Consider the following 15,904-nt stretch of genomic DNA (forward strand, 5'->3'; position numbering starts at 1 on the left):
TGTCTTGCAACTATTAGAGCTCTATGAACCTTTTCATTGCATATTAAATCCACTATGGGATTTGAGGAAACACGTAATAAGTATTTGGGGTAAGTATTTATTATTGCTTTGACCTAATTATTTCAAGTAAATGCTTGCTAGACTTGAAAAGAGAAACTCTAAAAATTCAATGATATAGAAAATGATAATTGAGAGCTAAGAGAAAAAGGAAAGGAAAAACGGATGCACTTTTTAGGAGAAGGGATGGAAATGGTGTGGTATCTTTGTCCCTTGAAACATGAATTTTTATTCTATGCAGTAACTGCACGGTGTTGTACTGCAACGTGCGGTGGTTGCAGAAGCCATGTGCACCAGGTGGGGCCCGTTGTGCCACATGGGTTCTATTGTGCCGCATGATGCAGTACAGCACCGTGCAATTACAGGAGAGGATAACGATTCCTTGAAACATTCAAACATGCAAAAAAATTTGAAAAATGATTTTTGAACCGAGTTTTCCTTCAGCCACAGTGAATGGAAATCCATTCACCGTTCCATTCACGTGGGACTTTATAGATGCATGTGGGAGGGTACTTTGGGTAATACACAAAAACCAAGATTGAATGGTGAACCATCATTGCGTGGTGAAGAAAACTTTCTCCATCGTTTTTTTATACTTTTTGTCACATCAATTCCCATCCAACAATGTGAAGCCAAAGGTCAGATTCGACACTCTAACGAGAGTCTTCCTCCCTCTTCTCTACTTGTCCTCTCTCTTTTGCAATGATAAGAGAAAAGCCATAAGGAGATCCAAGCTCAAAAAGAAACGCACTAAGAAAAGCCAATAATATTTCAATTGTATCCTTGGACGCAATTGCTAATCTCTACAGTTAATAAAGTTCAAATCAAATTAACTTACATTATGACAAAATAAATATATCATAATAGCAATTCAAAAAGAAAGATAAAATATTTACACATAATCGTGAAATAGTAATTATGTTCCTTATCGGCTTTCAATGGCTGTTATGGAACATTCATTTATAGAGTTTACATCACTTCCATGTGAACTCAAATTATTGTAATCCTTGCTGTTGCGAATATATAAAGGCATTTTTGGAGGAGGAAGATCAGTTGTTTCAGTACTAAGCATGTAAACTACTTTAGACATAGTTGGCCTGTCCACCGCGTAATCTTGCGCACATAGAAGTCCTATATGGATACATCTCATTGCTTCAAGTGGATCGCAACTATCAACTACTGTTTGATCAATCAATTGCGTTCCCTTGCCTGTGTTCCATAATTTCCATACCTGAAATACTCTCAAATGTGAGTAATGAGAATTCAAGATGAAAAATAAATTAAATGATTAGTTAAAAGTGATGGAATGAAATGTCCACTCATAAGGAAAAAGTAATAATCCTACATCGGATGTGAGTAGCTCGATATGGAGACTTATAGGTACATACTTGTGTGACTTCTCCTTAATGACTAGCTTTAAGGATGAGTTCTACCCATGTCCCCAACCAAAAGTCGCATAAAAGAGAACATTAATAGAATGTAACTTACATGACCAAGAAAGCTTAGATGTTCTTCGTCATGACAAAAGCTACTATTTTTTGCACCACTCACAATCTCTAGTAAGCAGATACCAAAGCTGAAGACATCTGATTTTTCAGAAAATATCCCTTCCAAGGCATACTCTGGTGCCATGTAGCCACTGCATAAAACATTCAATAACACATCTTAACATCATACAATGCTTACACTCTTCTAATTATCTTATAGGAGTACGGGTATGAAAACACTTTGTTTAAATGATCCTTTAAATGCTATTGATTGTATCTAAGTCTAGATTAAATACACTTCATACTTACTATGTTCCAACCACTCTATTAGTATTTGCTAGATCCTGTTTCACGCCGAAGATCCTTGCCATGCCAAAATCTGAAATTTTTGGATTCATTTGTTCATCTAAGAGAATGTTGCTTGTCTTCAAATCTCGATGAATGACTCTTAACCGAGAATCACGATGAAGATAAAGTAATCCATAGGCAACTCCCTCGATAATCCTAAAGCGCGTACTCCAATCCAATTCGGCTCGTTTTATTGGGTCTAATCATCAATGATCAATGTCACCCAATAAATAATCTGTTGAAGTATATAATAAATGTATATCTTCAAAAAGAAAAATTATATCCACTTTTGGTTTTTCATGATTACCAATTGGCTAGGCATAACTAGCTAGCCTTTAGAAGTTTATTATGCATTTCTTTTATTTTTTTTTGGGGGGAGAATAAGGAATTAAGAAGTGGTACAATAAACTTACCGAATAGGAATTTATCCAAACTTTTGTTGCTCAAATACTCATAAAGCAAAAGCTTTTCTTCTCCTTCAATGCAAACACCCACAAGCTTGACAAGGTTCCTATGTTGGAGTTTAGAAATTAACATAATTTCATTCTTGAACTCTGTAATTCCTTGTCCTGATGTTCTTGAAAGTCTTTTGACTGCTATAGCTTGTCCAGATGATAGATCACCCTAAAGGAATTATGAAGTCAGAAAAAGGTTTTACAGAAAAAGACTTTCCATTGCATATATTCTTTTAGGTCAAAAGGTTACCTTATAAACAATGCCAAAACCTCCTTCACCTATTTTGTTCCAAAATGAGAAGTTGTTTGTAGCCATTTTGACACTATCAAAGTCAAATAATTGGAGTTCTTGATCTTCTCCAAGTTTTACATGGGAAAATTGGATTTCTGGATCTTCTACATCTTGTACAGAGGATGAAAAACTCTCCCTGACTTTGACCAAATCAGATGTATTTGCCCCTGATTTCAATGTTTGAAAGGACACACCAAAAAAAAAAATTTATTGTGGGGCCAAAATTATATTTTTTTAATATAAATGAAGGTAATCTACATACTTTACCTTTTTGTTTTCCCTTGGATCGATACAATATATACACAGTGGCAAGTATGGTGATTGTACATGTTCCCAAAACTGCTATGAGTACTATAGCAAGTTTATTTAGTTTTCTTGGTTTGTCTGCAATTTAGGAAAATAAATAAATTATAAAACCCATAATTTCATCTAATATAAAAATTATCTAGAACTTTTTAGATAGTTCATTAACCACATTCAATAATTCATTAACCACATTCAATTACAGATTATACTTTGCCTTCTTACAAACGACACAAAGACTAAATAGAATATTGTGTGGCTCAAGTATTGCAACTTTTGTAGTAAGACACCAATAAATTGTGTATAATTAAATTTTCATAGTGGAATAAATTAGCAAAAGAAATTTACATCTTTTAATGCTCCCTATCAACATCCAACCATTAAGCACACAAGATGCTAAAAAAATATATAATATTATGATCCTCTAGTCAATCACGATTTACTCATGTAATGCAATGACAAGAGAGAGAGGTTTAAACATATGAATTTTCATGGATCAAAATGTTTAGCAGTTCAGAAAAGAATGAATGGATTAGTTTATAGTAATTGTAGTTATAGAATTTAGAAAGAGTACAATTACTTGAGATGTGATACAAAAAGGGAAAATTCTATTTAAATTAAAACTCTTAACACAGAAGGAGGATTTTGGTATCTCAAACATATATAGAAACAAATAATGTCTGAAAATCTGTTTGATTTCCTCCTCCATCTAGATATCTTGTGTGAGGAGCGTATCAAACAGCCAATCTCATGCAACTAAATTTTCTCCAACTAATTTTTAAGTGAACTAAGCGACTTTTATGTGCTTAAAATGGTAACCATCTGAGTTTAAAACGAATGGATTTTAAATTCATTGACAATATGTCTATGCTAAATTCATGTTAGCTTATAAATCCCTTATGAGGATGATAAAATTAATTAGTCCTTCCGAAATATTTGATATAGATGTGTGGAAATAAAGAAAAGAGTCCATATTATGTTATATTCCAATTTATTTCCCCAATTAAGTTTTGTTGAATTGAAGTTTCCTAGAAATACCACCCCAAAAGGAAAGGGGAAAAGAAAATCTGAATTCCAGATTGGAGTCACCATCTAACACCAACAATCCACAATCCTTCAATCGAGTCAACTAAATAATAGAAAATAAAAATAGGCTTGCAAAAAGAATTGGACAGAAAGAAGATACTGAAGAATTAAACTAACAGATCATAGCTTTAAAGTATCAATCAAAACTATGGAAAAAAAAAAACACAATTCTAGAGCAGCCTTCTCTCTAATTTGAATTTCAACTAGTTAAAAGAAACGAATTAATTAAGAATGGAAGAGAATATTAGAGAAAATCCATAAATATTTAGATAGAATATTAAAGAAAATCCATAATATTTAGAATATTTCACAAAAGGTTATTTGAAGTCATGATCAAGGAACTGAGTTTCTAACTACTATTATGGAGAAAATTATCTCCTCCATTTCTTTCCCGGTCCATTTCCCCAAATTCCTTTAATAGGGGTGGACCCACTCGGGCAGTGTGTTCGGGCAGAGGGTGGGGTGATCATTTCCACCCCCTATTAGAGGAACTTGGGGAAATGAACCAAGCAGAGAAATGAAGTAGATAATGATCCGTTTGTAACGACTAAAAGGGTGACCTTCTAGAAGTTTTCTAGGGTTGCACATCTTGTAATTAAATTTCTTTTTTCTTTTATGAAAATAATTAAATAGCTACTTTGAAGGTCCAGGATAGTTTAACTACTAAAAATCTCTAATAGCTAATATATGGGACATCGATCAAGTTTAACCTTGATTAATAAAATGGTGATAGGTGTGAATGCCACTTTGATATATATGGACCACACACCTAGTTGTGTTATGGGTAAGAGATGCTGGCCGTTGGATATCAAGAGAATGATATTGACATAGTCACCTATCAATTTTCGAGGGTGAAGTCAACTTTCTTATCCACCGGGCCGGCAAGGTCGTTCACGTTCACGTGGAACTGAAAGCCAAAGCAAAGCCGAGACTTAATACCTTATGCCTGACCAACTATGGCTATATACTTTCAACATTCAAGTACACGACCGTTAGCTATCACAAACAAGTCTTGTTCTTCGATTATAGATATTCTGTCTTTTTCTTCTCTCCATTCACTCCTTCCAGAAAAGTATTATTAGGTGAGCTATCTTTTCTCTTGGATATCATAGGTATTTCCCCTCTTATATTATTATTTGTTTTTTTTTTATTTTCTCATTTGACTTTCAACGAATTGTTTTTCCATTTTATTGACTCCATTTTATCTGAAACTTGACTTTTAAGGGGAACTTGAGGACTACTAGTGGCTCTGCCCAATGAAGGGGGTGGGATGAGGAGGGCATGAGTGTCATTTCCATAGGGGTGAGAGGGAGACACTTAGGCAGGGCACAGTGCCGACTTGCCAGGTTTTACCAATTGTTTATAACAAAATTTTCCTCTTCGGATACATATCATAAAAAAAGGGCATATCCATTACCTGCTAGGTTTGGGGAGGGTAAAAAATACGCAGCCTTACCTCGGGTTCACGAAGAGGCTGTTTCCAGAGATTTGAACCCGTGACCATTTTATCACAATGGAGCAACCTTACTCTTGCACCAAGGTCCACCCTCTTTTCAGATATATACATGGTTTAAAGTATCAGTATCAGTATCGTATCGCCCGATACGGACAATACGTGCCGGTTTTGTTAGTTACCAATGTCGATACCGTATCGGTAGCATGGTACGGACAAGGGGTAAGATGGTCAGAAAACTTATTTTTTAAGGAAATTTAAGGATAATTTTGTCCGATACAATCAATCCTAGCCAATACCATGTCAGTATCGTATCGGTTTTGCAGGTTGCTGATACCCATTCCAATACCGTGCACTAAAACCATGGATACATACGATGTTTCAATAAATGTTTGTTCTATACCAAGAAATAAATAAATGTTTGACAGAGAGAAGAGAGATCGAGAGAGTACCTAGTAATGAAGACGGAAGACGGAGATAAAGGTCTTGACCACCGGAAGAGTACTGCTGAACGTCAATCAACTCTGTGGTCCAAACCAAACACCCAGGTCCACTAACAAATGAATAAGCCAGACAAGAACAATTGTTGAGGCATCTAACTTTGCATGCATTCTCGTCCGTAACTAGTAAATATTCTGAAACATCTGGTAACTTAATTCCTTTCAATTTCAGAAACCCTTCCGAGTCAGAACCACACTGTAATGGAGTACTTCTCTCACACCCATCACTCCAATTTCCATTTCTCCATTTCTCAGGGAACTTAGGTTGAAACCCTCTCATACAGCTACAAATTAACGATTCCATCTTGTTACAAACCCCAAAAGGCCCACATGCACCATAAGCATCACATTGGGTTTTAATTGCTAACCAAAAAACAACCCATTCCTTCTTTTGTTCATCCCAATTTATTGTCTCTATATTTCCTGAAGAAAGAAGAACAACAAGGGAAATGTTTGAAGTATCAGATAAGGAATAAGTGTAATACTCCCCTCCATTACCATCGCTGCTGAAGGTGATACCATTAATGTAATCTTGAGGCATTTCCGGTATTCCGATGAAGCTCCGACCATTCCACTGACCGGAATTCCAGTGCTTGACTAAATTCGAATCATTCACGATGTTTGCAGCTGGACCACTCACGACGTATACTTGCTGTACTTGTTTTCGATTCCGGCGTAAGAAAAATTTCCCCGGTGCCGGATTGTTTTCGCTTTCCCAACATGTTAATCTCATACTTATTCCGAATTTATCATTACCTCCAAGCTTCATGTTTGGAATTAAAGTATTGGAAGGATGATCAAAACTATCCCAAAGTGACACATTTAAATGGTTATCTCTAAGAGCAAAGTTTCCCATGTCATCTAGTATTGCAACAGTACTAGTATTACTGGACATAGTAGAAGAAGCATTTGTATACCAAATCACATTTTGTTTCCCATCTAAAATAACAAGATTACCTTCATTGTTGATGGACAAACTTCCATGGGAATCCAAAATCGGTTTCATGGCGTTTAAGATCCCAACAACTTGTGTGTATGAGGTCTTCTTGTACCAAATCCCGACGTATCGATTAGTAGAATTACCAGGACTGAAGAAGCCTAATTCAAAGATGTCTCCAGCTGATACTAAGGTTTCTCCATCTGTGATTGATTGACCTGCACTGATAGTGTCTATTGCTATGCAATTTGGTAATAGAAATAAGAGAAAATATGGAAGAGAAGAAAGAAGAGTTCTCACTCCTGAAATATTGCTGAAGCCCATCTCAAAAGCTGCTCATGATGCCTTGCTAGGAATGATAAGATTCAGAGTTCCTATCTCCCTCACCCCCTTGAATCTTCCGATTAAAGTTTTATATATAGTCTGATTAACCCAAGTATGAACTAATAGTCAACCAATAACGAAGAATAGAAACATTAATGCTCATGCTTAGCCTGTGAGACCCGATTAACTAAACGATGAAGAAACCTAAATAATTGGTGGGGACTGATTGTACACAACCGGTCCACCCCTATGGCTTGGATGCCAAGAAAAAAATTTGAATATTAGAATAGAGATATAGACATATAAATCAGTCATTGCACCATCATGATTTTTGTCACGGGTGTTCAAGTCTCTGGATACAGCCTCTCTGCGAAGCAAGGGTAAGACTACATAGATTATGACCCTCCCTAGACCCCACAGTGGCAGGAGCCTTTGCACTCATATTTTTCTAACATCCAAATATAGTCTTATAGGGAAGAGTTAGTTGAAGAAAAGTAATTACATCAACTGCCATATGTAGGATGGGCATTTCTACCTTTCATGAGTACAGAGCGATCATTTCGTCCCTATATATTTGGGAGCAGTATTGTGCATTCTTCCTTACAAAAGTCCATGTTTTTTTGAAGACTGCAAGGGTAAATCCATCCAAGCCAGATCGGTATCAAATCCGTATTGATTAGCAATTCCCATTACTAAAACCTTGCTCCCAAAAGAAAGGAATCTTCATGTAGACAAAGTGATTTTTCACTATTACATGACGACATGTGTCAATGAAGAAGTAAAAAATTAACAAATTAATTATGAAATATATTCTTAACACGTCTCATATATACATTGTATGTAAATTGATTTATTCGTCACTTCACGTATGTGGAGATTCCCTAGACTCAAAACTCCAACCTCTATTATTATCCTCTCCAATTCCTAAAGCTCCCAATTCCTAAAGCTTGGCAGTGCGGCAGTGCTAGGTGGAGATGCTGACACATGGCAGCTCGGACATTCAATGGTCCAAATTCAACATAGCACACCGTTGGATGTCCGAATTACCACATGTCGGCATCTCCACCTAGCATTGCCGCACTACTGAATTTTAAGGAATTGGAGAAAATAATTTTCCTTATGGTAGATGATATCTTTCCCCCAATCCAATTGAAGGATTCTATGTGACAAATTAATAATAGGTTTTTCAACGGATGATAATGGCTTTGTTAACATTCTTGCTAAGAGAGGCCTATCTATTACGTATAAGATAGTTCAGTCTTTATCAATTCCTTGGCTTGTTCATCTTTGTCAAAAAGAAACTTCACGCAATAAGATTCTCTTGATTCAAAAGAGGGGGAAAAAAAATTAGGGTTTCCCTTCATGCCTTGGCTGGTGGGTAAAGCATGGCCTTAGTTAGACCATGTTTTTAGTGCACAGTATCAGAATATTAGATATCGGTAACCTCCAAAACCAAAATGATACCAATATGGTATCAACTTGAATCGACTGTATCAGACAAAATTACCCCTGACTCTCCTTAAAAAATGAGTTTTTTTAACTACAATATCCCTTGTTTGTACCGTGCTATTGATACAGTATTAATATCGATGACTAACAAAATTGGTACGATACAATACCGATACTTAGAACCATGACTCAGATCGATTGCCTAGGCGATCAGCAATCAATAAAGTGGTAGTAGATATGAAGGAGGTAAGTTAGAGCCCGATGATTAGCTTTAGCTTCTAGATTAGCATCCGGTAAAAGGAGGAAACACGGTAACGACTTGAGTCATCACTTATTGTTCTTATACAAAAGACCGAAGAATTCAAGAAGTCATTTTTCAAAAAGTCATAGTAGTAGACCAAAATGGTGTCTATCAGTTGTCATTTTAATGTTATAAAGTCGTAGCAGTAGATCAAACCGCCCTTTCCGTTTTCAATGGCCCTTCATTATGGAACCTTGACCCCAAAAAAAAAATTGTGGAGCCTTGACCCTTAAAGTCAGTGATTGGTGTCTATCACCATAAAGTTTCTAGAATACCTCCACTAATCTTTTTTTTTTGGGTAAAATATAAATCCACTAATCACTTATCTTTTATTTTTTTTTATGAGAAAAATAAAATTTATAAACAATCAGACTTTAAAGATAATTTGTTCATTTGGGCTTGTTTAGCCAGATTAGTAGCAAGCACCAAAATTAGGGGATCAGCTATAATAGTAAAAACCACATCGTGACACAAAGTATTGATCTTCAAAAGGTGGTCCAGAAAAGGCCATGGCCAAAGAGAATGAGTAGGAGATGGAAGAAGATCAGGGATCATCTAGTTCGAACACCATACTTCTTTTACCTTCAAGCCATGTTTGGCGGTGGCATACTCAAGCTCTACAAGAATTCCAGAGATTTCAGGTTTCAAAATATGATGAGACTTTAACCAACCTGTAGCAATGGAAATAAACTTTTTTTCTAACAAAAAATAGTAAGTCCATCCAACCGTAGTTATGTCTGTGGCTTGAGATCCTGCACAAATTAAAAAGGGGAAATTGAAAACAGGTAAAGGGTTAACAGAAGTCACAGTTATCACCTTCTCTAGTGGAGAATATACATCATGGGATGAAATGGAGGGAGGGGGATAAACCTAAATCCCTAATCCAACAACCAATGTTCTCCAAGGTCTTAATAGGGTTCGGCTTCTCTAAGCCTTTTACAACCTTGTTTCATAAAGTAGCAGGTAATAATAAAAACACCAAAAAACTAGTTCAAAGAGAGTTTATCAAGTTTCAGGTAGAGAAATGTGGTCATATTGAAGTGATCCAATGAAGGATGAGAGAGAAACTCAATTCGTAATCCCAAATGGTCAATAGCCCAAACATGCTTAACCCAATCACATGAAAAGAAGATGTGTTAGTATGATTCAATACAATTGCCACAGAAAGCACAATGTGGGTCGATCGGAATCCATTTTGATAGAGTTGCATTGATAGGAAGTCATGCATGCAAGACACGCCAAAAAAATAATTTAAACTTGGGATGAAGATTAAGCTTCCAAAAAATCTTCCACCAGGAAGAGTGGTTTAAGTTATGGGCATAGGATAAATGTAAAATGGATTTGGCAGCAAGTTTGGTTCTAAATCGACCATCTATAGCGAGAGTACACCACCAACTATCATCAGAATTAGATAAATTCATTTTCAAAATATTAAATAAAAAATTCAAAGGAACAGAAGCTGTAAGTAAATTACTATTCCATTTCGAGTTAATCATGAAATTAAAAACCTTAACCTATTGTAAGTTGGGACCCCATGGATAGAAGGATGAATGGTGAACCCTGGAATAGAAGGGATCCAGGGGTCAGTCCTGAATTGAAGAAAGTATCCTTACCATTCCCAATCCTCCTTGCTGCAAGCTTCCTTAATCTTGGAATAATAGAAATGATGTTGTTCCAAGTCCAAGAACCTTTTTTCAAAGAATTTTTAGCATCAAATAAAGAAGAATGAGGGAAATATCTTCCTTTAAGAACTGTAGTCCAAAGAAAAGATTTATCAGATAACAGCCTCCAACCCAAACTCAGAAGGAGAGCCGTATTATGAGTCTCAATTTTTTCAAACCCTAGCCCAACTTTAGATCTGGGGAGGCACAATTTATCCCAAGCAATAAGAGCGCATTTTTTCTTAGCACTAGAATTCCCAAGCCAAAAATATAGGTAGATCGAGTCAAGACTGCGTCAAATCTGAAGAGGAAATGCAAAACAATTCATAAGATATGCAGGGGTAGAAGCCAAAACATATTAAATTAATACACTTCTACTAGCATAAGAGGGGAAATTGGATTTCCAAGAAGCTAATTGTTACGAACCCTCTGAAAAATAGAACTCAACTCCATAACTTTAGATCTGTAGTGAAACAGTTGAGCACCCAAATAAGATGATTTCTTAGACATTTCATTAATACCAATAACAGAGCAAAGATAAGCCCCCTCAAAATGAGAAACATTACAACTAAAATGCAACCCATTTTTGTCAAAATTAATTTCTTGACCAGACAGGTCTGAGAAAAGGTCAAGGATAGCCTTGATAGTGAGAAGGTCTTCAGAAGTAGCCCTACAAAAAATAAAAATGTCGTCTGCAAAAAGAAGGTGAGAAACCTCAGGAGCAGAATGAGCAATCTTGATTCCCTTAAATAAATTAAACTCTCGATAAGTAGAGAGCAACCTGGAATGGACTTTCATAGCTAGAATAAACAGATACAGGCTAAGAGGGCATCCTTGACGAATACTACGAGTAACCTGAAAGAGGGCATCCTTGTCTCTTTTATTTTCATAAACACCCTTCTTCTGTTCTTCACCTTATAAAGGCAATAATGGGACAAATGGTTGCCTCTAACGTGTATGTGCACCTCTACGTGTAGAGGAACTAAGCTCTGAACTCTAAAGTTTGTAACATATTCAAGGGGGTGGGAGAGAAAGAGGATGGTTCCTCTGCACGTACGTATGAGAGGTAACCACATGTCCCATTTTTGCTATTTACAAGGGGAGGAGGGATATTAATGGAAACAAAAAGAACAAGTGGTTACCTCTCACAAGAACATTCACCTACACGTACGTGCAGATGATCCATTCTCAAGGATATAGGGGTGTCAAAAACTGTCTAGCACCAATAAGTAGTCTTATTGGAATTAATCGAAAAAGCTTGAAATCTGACAAATTGGTTAGTAAACGGCAAGCAAAGATCGATTAATATTTAGTTGTTCTCAGTGTTTGGTTGTAGTCCGACTCACACCAATAGTTGAACGGTTAAAGTTAGTTTACAGCTGATTAACCCAATTATGGACTAATAGCCAACCAATAATGAATATAAACAATGCCCATGCTTAGCCTATGAGACCCAATTAACTAAACGAGGTGAAACCTAAATTGGTGGGGACTGATTATACCCAACCGATTCACCCATAAGGCTACATTTGGATGCCAAGAAAAGAAAAAACATAATGGGACAAAAATCATGATGGTGCAAGGATTGATTTATCTGTCTATATCTCTATTCTAATTCAAAATTTTTATTTTCTTTCTTGACATCCAAACATAGCCTTAAAGGGAAGAATTAGTTGAAGAAACGCAATTACATTAACTGCAATGTGTAGGGTAAAAAATAAATTATTGACTCCTTCCATGTTGGTCGGTACCTCCAAGATTCATGTTTGGTATTAAAGTGTTGGAGGGATGATCAAAACTCTTCCAAAGTGACCCATTTGAATGGTTTTCTCTAATGGCAAAGTTTCTCACGTCATCTAGTATTGCAACAGTACTACTACTCGATAGAGTGGAAGCATTTGTATACCAAATCACATTTTGGTTCCCAGCCAAAAGAACAAGATTACCTTTACTGTCACCACACAAAAACCACACTTTGGCGGAGGTCTTTAGCCGCGGTTGCCGAGAACCGTGGTGAAAGATACTCTTTAGCCGCGGTTTTCATAAAATGCGATAAAATGTACTCTGGGGTTGCAAATATACCGCGATTTTTATAAACCGTGGTAAATACTAGTCCTTTAGCCACGGTTTCTATAAACTGTGGGTATTTACTAGTCCTTTAGATGCGGTTTCTATAAACCGTGGCTATATACCATTCTTCTAACCGCACTTTGTAAAAACCGTGGTCATATATAGATGCATAGTTACCGTTTATAAATAGTATAACTATATAAATATATAGTTGTAGATATCTATCTATCACATTATTATAATTTTACATTTTATTTTAATTAATTATAAAATAAATTTAAATTTTAAACTTTTCTATTAATATAATATTAAGAAAATTATATTAATAGAAAATTTTTCCTAATAATATTAATATTAAGAAAATTAATATAACCAATAAATATATTAATATCATAATCATCGATTTTATAATATAATCGTTCATTTTAAATTTCTATATATATATATATATATATATATATATATATATATATATATAATATATTATCTAATATACATATAATATAATGTGTGTGTGTGTGTGTATAAATATATGTTTGCCAATGAGGGCCCTCGAAATGGAACATTAACATTAAAAAATAGGTAGTTTAGACTAATCTTGATCAATTTTCCATGGTCCCTAAATAATTTTTTGGTCATATCATTGTCGGTCAATGATGGCCCTCAAAATAGAATCTTTTTTCTTGGAACTCCGATTGACCTGATTCAATGTCATCAGATTTCACTTTCAAATTATATATTTTTGATATTTTTGTTTTGCTGATATATCTATAATTTAATAATAAAAAAAAAGATACATAAATGCCTATATTAAATATATGTCTGCAATGAAGGCCCTCAAATAGAACATTAATTTGGAACTCTGATTAACTTGATTTCAATGTCATCAGATACCACTTTCAAAAAAATAGGTAGTTTAAACCTAGGTTTATCAAGTTTCCATGGTCTCCAAACAATTTTTTGGTCATATCATTATAGGCCCGCCGTCAAAACAAAATCCTTTTCCCTAGAACTTTGATTGACCTAATTTCAATGGCATCAATCCCACTTTCAAAATATATTTTTTTGTTTTGTTTTATAGATATATCTATACTTTACCCTCAAAAAAGATATAATACATTATATATATACACACCTACATGTATGTATGAATTATATGTCTTTATGTATCTTTTTGTTTTGAAAATATTCATTTTTTATTTAATAGAAGTTTCTTGACTACTCTTGAATTATATATATATAACGGTATTTTTTTTTTTTGGTAGAAAGCTGCGGTTTTTATTAACTATAGCTAAATATTGATAGGGCTGATGTTCTCTGTGCCACAACCCAGGCTGTGCCCAGACACATGGGGGTGGGCGCAATGACCATCCTGCTCCCTGAGTCGTAGGCCCATGTGTTTGGCGTAGCCTACGCTACGGCACAGAGAACATTCTCCAATATTGATATAATGCCACAGTTTTTATTAATTGCGGTGGAATGAGTGATTAAGTCATCAATCAAAAGCAAACACGTATATATGTATATACAACCGCAGTTATAGAAACCGTGGTCATTAGTGAAATTCCAAGATTCAAAATTCCCGCCTGAGTTTTCGATTGCCGCTCTCATTCCCCACCTCATTCCCTTATTTTATTATTTAGTTAGACTTTAGCAAACGCAGGAAGAAGAAGAAGCAAACAAAAGAAGAAGAAGTAGATGAAGAAGTAGAAGAAGTAGAAGAAGAAGAAGGAGAAGTAGAAGAAGAAGGAGGAGGAGACACAGTAAACTAAATTTGTGTTTTGTATTTATTTATATTTTTTTGTTTTGTTTTGTTTTCTAATCTTTGTTACTTTTACCCTTTTTTGTGTCTAACCTTTGTTTATTTCTCGTTGCAGAGACGAGATGAGTGGTGGCAGTTGGGCATGGGGTACAGGGGAAGGGGTGGGGAGATGGTGGTTTATAGAGGCTGTAAGGTAAGTTTGAAAATTTTTTTTTCAATCTTCTGTCACATTCAAATGTCTGTTACTTATTTTTTCCCCTTAATTTCTAAGCTTCTATCTCTTTGTCGTTGCAGAGACGAGATGGGTGGAGGCGAATGGGCATGCGAGTTCAAGGAAGGGGTGGGGAGGAGGTAGTTTGCAGGGGTAGGGAAGTGGGGTGCAGTTACAGGGATAGTGGCTGATACATCCAAGATTCACCGAACTAGTCAGCGACTGCCATGTGTCACAAAGCGACCCACTTCAGAACCAAGGAGAACCAACTGGGGGTCCCACCCGGGCGCGGCCTGAACCCAGGCGCGGCCTCACCCAGGCGTCGGCCTCACCCAGGCGCGGCCACACCCAGGCGTAGCCTCTCACCTAGGCGTGGCCTCACCCAGGCGCGGCCTACACCCAGGCGCCTGCCTCAGCGCGGCCTCACCCAGGCGCCTGCCTCACCCAGGCGTCGGCCTCACCCAGGCGCGGCCTCTCACCTAAGTGCGGCCTCACCCAAGCGCGGCCTCACCAAGGCAGCGGCCTCACCCAGGCACGGCCTTACCCAGGCATGGCCTCACACCCAGGAGCTGCATCATGGACGCAGACATGATGTCGTGATGTACACGGACACCGGGGCCACTCGTCTATGACCCAATCGTGTCACTACAGACTCATGTCACCACCAGGACTCTAGGCCATCGCTTAGAAGTCACGTCACCTAGACGGATTCAAGCACCAATGACGTTATCACCACACGCGGGTATCTATCCGCCAAGGATCTTGATACCACCAGGACACTCCCTCCCGTGGGGAGATGGCCAATCAAGATAGAGCCCTGCTACCCAGGGCCTCTATCCACTCAACGGCACACTCGCCATCAAACTGGGACTCTCCACACCGCCATACACTACTATAAAAGGCAAGGTACACAACCCCATCAGGGGACATCTAAACTCATATTGAATAATCACTATTCATCTATTTGCTCAGGAGATCTAACTTTGGCATCGGAGAGCCCCAGGCCGGAACCACACCGGTTCTCTCTGTTGACCCCTTGGTCCACTTGTAGTTGACAGCACTCGCAGGACCGCTCGACAATTTCTTGACGCAACAGATTGGGGTCATCTGTGGGAACGACGCTAGCCATTACAGCTACTAGCTCGCTTCCATATTCATTCAATGGCACGAAGGAAGACTACCACCACCAACAACGGAGCAAGGAATGG

At 37.0% G+C, this 15,904-nt stretch overlaps 1 protein-coding gene across 1 annotated transcript; it reads right to left on the reverse strand.

The window, feature by feature from the left end:
* Positions 1-982: 982 nt before the first annotated feature.
* On the reverse strand, positions 983-7,242 carry LOC122644707 (G-type lectin S-receptor-like serine/threonine-protein kinase B120). The gene is made up of 6 exons (XM_043838101.1): positions 5,934-7,242; positions 2,598-2,806; positions 2,306-2,516; positions 1,854-2,091; positions 1,546-1,696; positions 983-1,288 (listed from the first exon to the last, which is right to left on the reverse strand). The coding sequence occupies exons 1-6, from the start codon at positions 7,240-7,242 to the stop codon at positions 983-985; spliced, it is 2,424 nt and encodes an 807-aa protein (XP_043694036.1).
* Positions 7,243-15,904: the final 8,662 nt, after the last annotated feature.

This window comes from Telopea speciosissima, chromosome 11, assembly GCF_018873765.1.
Source record: "Telopea speciosissima isolate NSW1024214 ecotype Mountain lineage chromosome 11, Tspe_v1, whole genome shotgun sequence".
In the NCBI taxonomy this organism is placed as follows: domain Eukaryota; kingdom Viridiplantae; phylum Streptophyta; class Magnoliopsida; order Proteales; family Proteaceae; genus Telopea; species Telopea speciosissima.

Bases quoted from the DNA above. Each gene is read 5' to 3' on its own strand.
- LOC122644707 (XM_043838101.1), bottom strand. From the start codon at position 7,242: ATGGGCTTCAGCAATATTTCAGGAGTGAGAACTCTTCTTTCTTCTCTT. The intron at 2,517-2,597 runs GTAACCTTTTGA...TAATTCCTTTAG, and splicing joins GTTTTGGCATTGTTTATAAG to GGTGATCTATCATCTGGACA. The intron at 2,092-2,305 runs GTAAGTTTATTG...ATTGATGATTAG, and splicing joins TTTGGATAAATTCCTATTCG to ACCCAATAAAACGAGCCGAA.